General features: G+C 37.9%; 1 protein-coding gene across 1 annotated transcript in view; it reads right to left on the minus strand.

Moving 5' to 3' along the window:
• LOC111905823 (uncharacterized) overlaps positions 1-6576 on the minus strand; it is a 32616-nt gene extending 26040 nt beyond the window's left edge. Inside the window, exon 1 of the mRNA XM_023901543.1 lies at positions 6292-6576. Within this exon, the coding sequence (XP_023757311.1) occupies positions 6292-6576 (285 nt within the window). The remainder of the gene's footprint in view (positions 1-6291) is intronic.
• Positions 6577-11709: the final 5133 nt, after the last annotated feature.

Genomic DNA, 11709 nt, shown 5'->3' on the forward strand with positions numbered 1-11709 from the left:
ACCAAAGGGTCCATATGTTTATATAGCCAAAGGAAGGGGCATTGGTTACGATGCGGCCAAATTTACCTAAGGATGTTAAAGTCAATAAGTTTGACTCTACTTCAGGTAAAGTCCACTATCTAACTCTGCTAAGTATCTATTCTGAGATTCTTGTTACATGATGTGACTGGGTCACATGTTGATGTTTTAAGAATCAAAGGAAAGTGAAGAAACTTAAAGTAAGAATATGTTGAATCTGGTCGCGTAGATGGATTTCTATCGCGTAGTTTGAAGATTGGATTCTTGAGTTACTTCTAAAGAGTTATGATATATTGCTTAGGAATAGACAACAACAAGTTTTCATGTGCTTTTGCACTGTAAGGATAGTTTTTCCGCAAAGTTTTAAAATAAAAGGAAAAATATTGATTTTATTTATTTTAAAATATCCTTACAATGGCATTTGTGAAAAGTTTTGTTGCTTATAAGATTCCATTAAGAGCAAGAGTGGAAATATGAATTTGATTCTTTCATTTGTGGTAGTGCCTAAATTTACCAAATAAGGAAAGATTCTCGTCACCCAAATTTCAGTTGGATAGAAACTTGGAATCATGCAAGGTGAATAGCATGATGAATGAGAACTTTCAAGTATTGGAAAAATTAAGACTATTTACTTGTTCACATGGATGTGTGAGTCATGTAAAGGACTAAGGGATCGAGTACACATTCTTGTACACTGGTCAAGTCCAACGCAAAAGATCGATAAGATTATTCGTCATAATTTACTAAAGCTCGGTAAATATGGTTATACTTACAAGCTTAAGTGTAATTCTAAGACATTGGAAAAGGTTCCAATGTAAGGCAGAGCGGATAAGAAGAATCAACTTAGGTAGAAAGATAAAAGTTTCTCAAATCTGAAAAGATGGGAGAGTACTTTAGTATTAGTTTTGTGATCATCTTAATGATTATATATATATATATATATATATATATATATATATATATATATATATATATATATATATATATATATATAAATATTGGAATGGGCCAAGTTCATTTAGGTTGGGCTAAGCTTTCATGGATAGTCCATGGAGTGTTTAACCCATGGATCAGATGAAATGAAAGGTCATGGGTTTAACCCTAGTCTCCATACTATATAAAGATGCCATTGGTTGGTGAAATTGGCACTAGTGTGGGTACACTAAGAAGGGCTAGCCGATTTCACTAGAGAGAACCAAGTATCCATATTCTCTAAAGTCTTCCAAGGTGTTTTGGTGATTTGTGATTCCACTTGAGGCTTCCACACTATTGGGGCTAAGCTCTTAAAGCTTTAAGACATCAAGCAACATCAAAGGTATGTCATCTAACTAGTACTTTGTAGTATAAGAGCTTCATAATACGCTAGTTAGGATTAAAGCCTTGGAAAGTTCTTATTTGCATGTATAATAGAGAAAACATAGATCCAAGGTTTATAGCGTTGCATGTACACCATAGGAGTGTTAGAATGCTCAAAACCCAACAACATGCTCCATCGATACTATGATAAACATTAAGTTACCCTTTGCCTACCTTGTTAAATACGAGTTAGTGTGCCGATTAACCACACACGCTCCATTAACCGACTTAAACAAAGTGCAAAGTGTAATTTCATGGATTAACACCTTACTCACATTTTCCTAAGTAGCTAAGATTGGGTATTACGAAGAGTTTAGTTACTTAGTATTTATCATTAATAATCTTAATGAAGGGAGAATTACGGTCCTGTCAAACCCGTTCGGCTAACGACCCTCCACCGGTCAAGGAGGCGGTGGGTGAGAGTGGACACCCATTAAACTGCCATTTTATAGGCAGTAACCTTATACCCCCCCCCCCCCTTTATAGACCGGCTTCGTGAATGAGGCCTACTAACGGTAAGACCGACTTTACTCTTATACATATATATAATTTATTAACATATAATATTATAAAGTATAAGGGTTGAATTTTAACTTTTAAGATTCTAAGGGCTAACTTGGAATTAAAGTATTCATAAGTGAAAACTTTTCAAATTCCAAAACTTGAGGGCAAGTTTTGAAACTATTCAAAACTAGTTAATTCCATAACTTATGTGTTTAAAGTAGTTTTAATCCAAAAACTCTTCAAGTTCCATAACTTGAGGACAAGTTATGGAAGACTTTAAACTAATAAAAGAATTAACTTATCTTTATTTTATAACTTATGGAATTAATTAAGGTTACACTTTTTTTTATTTATTATTTAATGAAGAGACTCTTGGTCCTCCATAACTTGAGGACAAGTTATGGAGTCATAAAACCATTTAATTAGAACTAGACTCTTCATTTTGTAACCTTTGCCAACTTTTATGAGTTTAATGAAACTTAAATGTGACTTTTTGTATAACTTGAGGACAAGTTACAAAAACACATTTGAGAATCAACTCTTAGATTAATTTGGATTGAAAACAACTATTTCACTCAACTTTTCTATTAATCTAAGCAACTCATAAGAACAAGATAATTCAAATCAAACTTTTTCTTGTAATTACTCTAAACCTTAAACTAATAGAAAACATGAATCTATTGACAATTATCTTTGAAATTGGATTAGCATGAACATTGCCACATCAAAAGCAGGTTTATAAGTCCAAAAACATCTTAGGGTAATGTTCCTAGTCCAATTCCAGCCAAAAAAGTCGAATATATGTTTTCTGGGGGTCGAACTCGTCGAGTTCACAAACCAACTTGGCGAGTTGGATGCATTTTGCTTTGGACTCGGTGAGTCCATCCATGGACTCGGCGAGTCTGCTGGGCAGACAACATCAAAACTCGATTTTTCAGCTACTTTTGCAAGTATAACAAGAAAACAAGAAAACAAGAAAACAAGAAAACAAGCCCAGGCTCTGATATGACTGTTGGGTTTTGAGCATTCTAACACTCCTAAGTGTACATGCAACCCTAAATACCTGGGATCTATGTTTTCACTATTATACATGCAAATATGAACATCCAAGGTATTATCCTAATCTAAGCTATAAAACAATTAATATAACAAGATAGAATACATACCTCTTTGATGTAGAATGCCTTCATGAAGCTTGAGTGCCTAGTGCCCCAAGTGTGACACCTCAAATGGCTCACACAACATCATATGCTTTTGGAATAACCTTGAGAGAAAATGTAGAACACTTGAAATCGGCTAGCCCTTCTCTATCTTACATAGTGGCCGATTTTTCCAAGAGTATGATCTTTATATAGTGTTACAATTAGGGTAAACCTTAATTGTCATGACTTTCCATTTCCTTGGATCCATGGGTTCAAATACACCATAGAGCATCCTATGGGTTTTAGCCCACTATACAAGTATGGATGAATTATACAATCAACCCATATATTTAATTAGTCTTCTATTGATCACTTAATTAATCCTAGATTAATTCTTGATCAATACTAGTTAAATAATCCTATTAATATATTAGAACATATAATATATTAATAATCCTTAAGTGTTATTTCTCTCATTATAGTGTATCCAAATGCATGATGCCATGCAACCCAAATGGACCATGACGGGTCGGGTAAAGTCTTACCAATTATAGTTATGGACTTAGACATTAATCCAACACCGTCGACTTGGGTAGTTTGGTCACAAAATCCATGGTAATCCTTTCCCATTTCCACTCGAGAATTACTGGCTGCTGTGGTAATCCAAAGGGCTTCTGATATTCCACTTTTACTTTAGCGCAAGTGAGGCACTTGCTCACATAAGTGGCAATCTCTGCCTTCATAGTTGGCCACCAATAATGTTGCTTAGCATCTAAGTACATTTTTTCTGAACTCGGATGGATGGAGTATCACGTCTTGTAAGCCTCATTCACAACTACCTCTCTGAATCCCCCAAGTTTAGGGACCCATATGCAGTTCATGTAGTACTATGCTCCATCTTCCTTTACCTCCAAGTTCTTCTCCATTCCACGTAGTGCTTCACTTGTCTTGTTTTCCGCCTTCATGGCATGTGACTGGGCCGTTCTGATTTGCGAGGTCAGGTGGGATTGGATGGTTATCGACGGAGTTTTCACACGACGACTTGAGTATTCTTCCCGACTCAAGGCATCGGCTACTACGTTAGCCTTGCCTGGATGATACTTGATTTTGCACTCGTAGTCGTTTAGCAGTTCGACCCATCTTCGTTGCCTCATGTTTAGCTCCTTTTGATTCAAGATGTGCTGAAGACTCTTGTGGTCAGTGAAGATAGTGCACTTGGTACCGTACAGGTAGTGTCTCCAAATCTTCAGGGCGAAAACCACAGCTCCCGGCTCTAGATTTTGGGTCGTATAATTCACTTCATGCGTCTTTAGCTGCCGAGACGCGAAGATATCACCTTTCCACGCTGCATGAGTACACAGCCTAAACCCTGATTTGACGCATCGCAGTAGACTATAAAGTCATCCGTTCCTTCGGGTAGCGACAGCACTGGCGCACTGCAGAGTGCTTGCTTCAGAGATTGAAATGCAGCTTCCTGCCTATCCTTCCATATGAAGGGTACGACCTTTTGCATAAGCATAGTAAGCGGTTTGGCCATCCTAGAGAAGTTCTGGATGAATCTCCTGTAATAGCCTGCGAGACTAGAAACTAGCGAATTTCTGTGGGTGTTGTTGGGATTGACCATCCATCGATAGCTTGGATTTTTGAAGGATCCACATGAATTCCTTCCTGACTAACAACATATCCCAAAAAGTTCACGCTTCGGAGCCAAAACCCACACTTGGAGAGTTTTGCGTATAACCTTTCGGTTCGCAGGGTTTCCGGGATTTGTCGAAGATGTTGGCCATGTTCTTCTGCACTTCGGGATTATACTAGGATATCATCGATGAAAACGATTACGAAATTATCAAGAAAAGGTCGGCAAATTCGATTCATTAGGTCCATGAATGCGGAAGGAGCATTTGTTAGACCGAAGGGCATTATGACGAATTCATAATGTCCGTAACGAGTTCGGAAAGCGGTTTTTGGAATATCCTCCTCCCGGACCTTGAGTTGGTGGTATCCAGACCGCAGATCTATCTTTGAGAAGTGACTAGCTCCTTAGAGTTGGTCGAATAGGTCGTTGATTCGTGGAAGTGGATATCGGTTTTTGACAGTAAGTTTGTTAAGTTCTCTATAGTCGATACACATCCTGAATGTACCGTCTTTCTTCTTGACAAAGAGAACTGGAGCTCCCCAAGGTGATAAACTAGGTCAGATGAATCCGTTATCCAAACAACTCTTGCATCTCCGTAGGAGCCAATCTGTAGGGCGATTTGGCGATAGGGGTAGCTCCTGGTACAAGGTCGATTAGAAACTCGACTTGTCTTCCTGGGGGTATCCCCGGAAGATCATCAGGAAAGACATCTGGGAATTCGCAAGCTACTGGAATGTCTTGAATGTTGACCTCTTTCTTGGATTTGTATACTATGTGAGCTAGGAATGTTAAGTCCTTCCTTCGTAGGTGCTTCTGCGCCTTAATGCACGAGATAAGACGAAGGTTCGTGCTGGGTTTGTCTCCGTAAATAACTAGGGTTTCGTGGTTTAGGAGATGAAGGTGAACGACCTTCTCATGACACATAATTTCAGCATGGTGGGGGCTTAAACAATCCATGCCAATAATCACATCAAAACTCCTAATGGAAACAGGCATTAAGTTTATTTGAAAGACGTGGTGATTTAAGGCTAGGGTACATCCGATATAGATTTCCCCAGTGGATTCTGTCTTCCCATTAGCCATTTCCACCGTGAAGGTTTCATGAAGCTTCTGGGGTTGTTGATTTAACAAGTGTTTGAATTTATTTCTCACAAAACTCTGTTCTGCTCCAGTGTCAAATAGGATGCATGCATAAGTGTCGTTTAGGAGAAACGTACCAGTAACAATAGTGGAATCCTGAACCGCTTCTCCCTGACCCATTGCTAGCACCCTCCCTGTTCCTGCGTTCCCAGAGTTGTTGGTGTTGGGGCAATTCCGATGGATATGCCCTGTCCTTCCACATCCGGAGCAAGTGGGGCTTGATCCAGTGTTGTTGTTGCTATTGTTGTTGTTGTTGTTGATGTTGTTGTTGTTGCGGTTGCCATTGTTGTTTTTGTTTCCTTGTGGTTGATTCTGGGGAGGATAGGTCCTGCAATATTTTGCAGTGTGACACTTCCAATTGCAACTGGTGCAATGCATTTCCCTGCAGTCGCCGTTATGGTGGTAGTAGCACTTGTTGCACTTTGGGAGATTCCCAAAATACTGCCTAGGAGCACTTGGATTAGCTGAGGCTGGAGCATGTGGTGTGAAGGGTACTTGAGGGGTTGCAGCGTTGACCGTCACTGTTTGTTGCTTCTTTGCCGATTCCGAGCCTTGTCGCCCTTTCCTCTTGTTGTTCTTCCCTTTCTTGTTGTCATCCTCTTTCTTGCCCTCAACTTCCGCTGGCTTCCGACTGTTTTTGTTGTTGTGGTCGTACAACTTCTTGGCCAACCTCTTGTCACTGTCGAACGTTTCAGGTTTTGCAGCGATCACATTTCTTTGAATCGGGGAGGTCAATCCCCAAATGAATCGTTCGATTTTCTTTCGTTCAGACGAATTCATGCCAGGGCACAATAATGACAGCTCGCTAAACTTTTATATGTATGCATCTATATCAGAGTTTCGGGCGGTGAGATCCCACAGCTCTTGCTCCATCTTCTGGATTTCGCCACAAAGGCAGTACTCAGCCATCAACATTTCCTTTAGCTCCGTCCATGGCATCGAGTTGGCTACAGGGAGAGTCATGGCCTTTATATGTCCATTCCACCACGTGAGAGCCTGGTCGACAAAGGTGCACGCGGCGAACTTCACTTTCAATTCATCGGGACACTCACGTATTTCGAAGATTCCACCTTCTCAATCCACCTTTCCAGGGCTATGACACCACCCATGCCATTAAAGGTTCGCAACTTGGCATTGGTGAAATCCTTGTAGGAACATGTTTTGGTCGGTCCTTGATTGATCCCGTTGTTCGAACTTCCTGCCCCTTGTCCGTTGACTCCTCCATTGTTCCTTTGGTGAATCTGCGCCATTGCTGTGGTGACCGCAGCAGATACAGGGTTACTGCGAGTGGGTCGTCGAGGCATCTTTCTGTCATGGAACGGAAAGATGTTGAGTGCCTATGGTTTTGTGAGATTGTGATCCTATAAACTATGTGTGTGGCACGAACTTACGCAGTTTCGCAATTTAGCATACAATCTTGGATATATATAACACATAGCAGATTACAACATCACAGTGGAATACATAAAACTTTTCATTAACATTATCCGCATTTTTGATACATGAAAATTTTGCTCGGAAGAGTAATACATAAGTGGTGCGATTTCGGCAGCATAACGGCTCTATGAGTAGTGTAATCACTTAAACATAGAGTGGGGGTACATAGCATAGATCTTAGTGACATACTACAAAAGACGAGTATGACTAGTCCTAGTCGTGGTGGGATGTGCCACGGGATGGTGCTGAGGAAGTGGACGCTCCCTGAGAACGAGCCACCTGTCGTTCCGCATCTCGCAGTCGAGCCTCCGACCTCACCTGTCTCATGTGGAACTCTCAGATAACCTCTCGCCTTTCCTGCTCTACGCGCTCGTCCCTAGTACGCATCTGGTGCATCTGCTCGGCGGTGCTCTGAGCTAGGTCGCCAGTGTTCCACAATCGTCTCACCATGACCGGAAGAGCACGATCGGCCGGTCCTCCATCCCTCAGGTCATAGAACTCGCGTGACATGCCGAACGGGGATTGATGTCCCTGCTACCTGCTCCACCTCCAAATGTCGATACCTCAGGGGGATGTAGGACTAGTGGGGCCTACCCGATAAGTGGGCACCCTAATCGGATAAGGGGGTTGATGACTTCGGACTCTGCGTCCTAATCACCATCTTCGTCTTTGTTGGGTTCTTCCTCGAGATCTCCTTCGGATTCCTCCTCCTACTGGTCCACCACTGGCTCGGTAGGTCCGCCTTCAGCTTCCGCCTCACGTTCCCCCTCGGATTCCTCCTCGGGGTCTTCCTCGGGTTCCTCTTCAGAATCCTCCTCGGGGTCCTCTTCAGGTTCCTCCTCTGATTCTTCCAGCCATCCGTTATTCCCCTAACTGGGGAAATAAGGATCTACAGGGTGATGGAAGCCAACCATGCTATCTGCGAGGGTGTATAAACATGCTAATATCATTCCTAAGACGTATGGATTGAGTCGCTGTTCTCATTTTGGTGCTAAAGGGGTATGCTTTTAGGTTTTCCTACCGTCGCGGTTTCCTCGAGACATGTGATAGTTGTACCTTGAAGGAAATGTAGTTGATCAGGCTACATCCTCTCCTTGATACAACCATGAACAGTCCCGGCTTTCCCGAGATGACAGCATTATCATGTTTGGTTTGTATTATATTCTGTTTCCTAATTCACACAAGCAAAGATGTTTTTATAGTTGTGTTTTTCTTTTTTTTATTTCTTTTGTTTTGTTCAGAGTTGGGTTAGTCCCTTTTTGGTTTATAGTAGCATATCAATGTGTGGTTAGATATGCTAGGTCGCTATAAACAATGATTTGATACCAACCTGTCACACCCCCGAACCAGACGGCGGAAACGTCCGAGGGCTCGCGTGACTTTAATTGAATATCAACACAATGAATATACATGAATCATAACATAAGCATACCATGCATCAATATATTACAACTGGAATTGTTCACATCAATTACATTGTTTCATCACAACACATTCATAACCTAAATAGTTTGAGTACATTTAACAACATGACATCTAACATTACTTCTTGTAAATCTTCCGCATACCTGTTACCTGAGCATACAAGTTATTTTGGAAAAACATCCACATATGAAATGTTGGTGAGTTCATATGTAATGTTGTGGTAAAATAATCTGTGTATTTTGTAAAACCCAGAAAATTCGATATTTTCTGAACAGACTTTTGTTTATCAAAGTGTGAAGATCCATAACTTGATGCATGGATGATTCTAAAAACATATATATATATATATATATATATATATATATATATATATATATATATATATATATATATATATATATATATATATATATAGAGAGAGAGAGAGAGAGAGAGTTAGGTTCATGTGAGACGGCCTAATTTTGTGAGACCGTGAGATGTATTTTTTTTATTTTTTTTAATTTTTTTTTAGTTAATTCAAGTTCCGAAAATAATATTTAAAGAAAAGAAATTTTGGATTTTTCCATTTATTTTGCATTTTAAAATTATTTTTTAGAATATGTACAGTGTAATATTCTATTATAATATTTCACGTATTTTTAAAAAAAATGGAATTTATTTTTATTTATTTTTATTTTTTTTAGTTAATTCAAGTTCCAAAAATAATATTTAAAAAAAGAATTTTTAGATTTTTCCATTTATTTTGTATTTTAAAATTATTTTTTGGAATATGTCAGTGTAATATTCTATTAGAATATTTCACGTATTTTTCAAAAAAAAACGGAATTTTTTTTATTTATTTTTATTTTTTTTAGTTAATTCAAGTTTTGAAAATAATATTTAAAAAAAGAATTTTTGGATTTTTCCATTTATTTTGCATTTTAGATTTATTTTTAGATTTAGTCTCACGGTTTCACAAAATTAGAATGGTCTCAAATGAACCTGAACCTATATATATATATATATATATATATATATATATATATATATATATATATATATATATATATATATATATATATATATATATATATATATTTATATATATATACGAAGGGTATTTTGTAATATTGTTATAAAGTTTCGAACGAGTAGCATTAAATTCCCCGGAAAACTCGATGTTTTCGATGTTGAAATGTATTCATAATTACTGATTTTTGTATTGTCTTAACGAATGGGTATTGGTTAATCCATATTATATACCGTCCTAATTTTTGTCTACTTTGATTTCTCGTAAGCCTTAACAAATGAAGAGAAGGAGAGTATGATGTCTTACTACTATCGTAAGAACCTTAGGCTGTCGTTGATGCGAAAGACACCATCGTCCAACTCGCACTTGATTACTGTGACCTTACTAGCTTTTCTAACAAAAAACTTTGGCGCACTAGCACATAAAACTATTGAAAGTCCTTTTAAAAAATATTGGGTCATTGAAGGCCCAATAACATATAAGCGTTATCCTTTTGGGCCCAAAGATCATGTTGGTGGGCTTGCAAGGCCCAACAAGTATGATTTGAAACTCATAAGCCCAAAGTTTGTAGATTTATTTATTTTAGTCATCACATATCTATTTGAGAGTTTTGTTTTAGAGATTGTTGTTTTGTATTGATTCGAGACCGAATCAAATCGTTTATAACGGATATCTGCTTTTCGTTTTGTCGCTAGTCGGATATCTTGTAATTTGTCTTAATGAATTAGTTTGTTTAGAAGTATGACTTTGACCTTTTCACTACCTTTCTTTTATAAAAATTACACTTTTAGTCCTTTATATAAAAGAATTTCATTTTTAGTCCTTAAAAACATTTTCTTGACACTTTTGTATCATAAACTTGTTGAAAAGACATTTTTAACCCAAAGTATATTTAGTAAATAGTTTTAGCCCTTCCAGAATGGTGTTTCTCAGTTAGAACCCCAAATTTCGCAATTTTTTCAATTTTGGCCCAAAATATAAAAAGTTTACATTTTTTATCCTTTTTGGAATTTAAAAGCATTTTTGACCTTTGAAATAGTTTTATTTCACTTCATGTCCCCTGCTTTACAGAATGTTACAATTCAACCCCTTAAAACTTCAATTTTCGCAATTTTTGGGCTTATTGGGCCGAAAAGCCCAAACTTAGCCCATTAAGCTAAATTTTTGCATTTTAAGTCCTTTGAAAATTCTAATATTCTGGAAAGTGATTATAGAAACTGTTTTGGCTCTTTTGACCCTCAAGAAACCGTGAGTTTACAGTTTTTAACCCAAGTTTTGTATTTTTGACAATTTAAGTCCTAAAATGGGTTTTATGTTAGAATATGTCCCTCATAACCTTATAAGCTATTTTTCTTAGTTAGTTTAGTGTAAAATAACTTAGTTTATGTTTGTTTCTTTTCTCATGTTAAAGATCTCGAATTATCACCCCTTTTTGTTCATATTTATCACAAAAACACATAATATCACACACATACATGCATATAATCACACATAGCATACACATACACATAGATCTACACATTTTCTTGTATTCTCCCCCATAAAACATATGAAAACCGAAAAGGAGGGGTATGAAGCTCACCTTGAGTTGTAGTTTCGGTTTGGAAGAAGAATAGAAGAAGAAATTTCGATCCTAGCAAGTCTTCTTGGAGGATTTCGAAGTTAGATGCTTCGAAGGTGCAAGATCACAAGATTAAATGGATTTAGAAGAGATTTTTGGATGATATGAAGTAGCTAGATCATGGATTTAACATCAACTTACCTTAGATGATGTGTTTGTGGGAAAAATCTCCTTGAAAGCTCTTAAATCTTGAAAGTTTTGAAAGAGAAATGAGAAGATGTTCTTGAAGACTTGGAGAGAGTTTTAAGTGTTTTGTATGTGTGTGTTTTCCCTTGCTCTCGGCCGAAGATAGAATAGAGAGAGAAGAGGTAGTTTTGAAGTGACCATGCATAGGAACATGAGAAAAAGGCATGGTTATCCCATGAACAATTGTGAGGTGGCATAAGAAAAAGTCAACTCTTTCTTTCTTTGTGGGCTTAGA

This window comes from Lactuca sativa, chromosome 7 (genome assembly GCF_002870075.4).
Source record: "Lactuca sativa cultivar Salinas chromosome 7, Lsat_Salinas_v11, whole genome shotgun sequence".
Classification (NCBI taxonomy): Eukaryota; Viridiplantae; Streptophyta; class Magnoliopsida; order Asterales; family Asteraceae; genus Lactuca; species Lactuca sativa.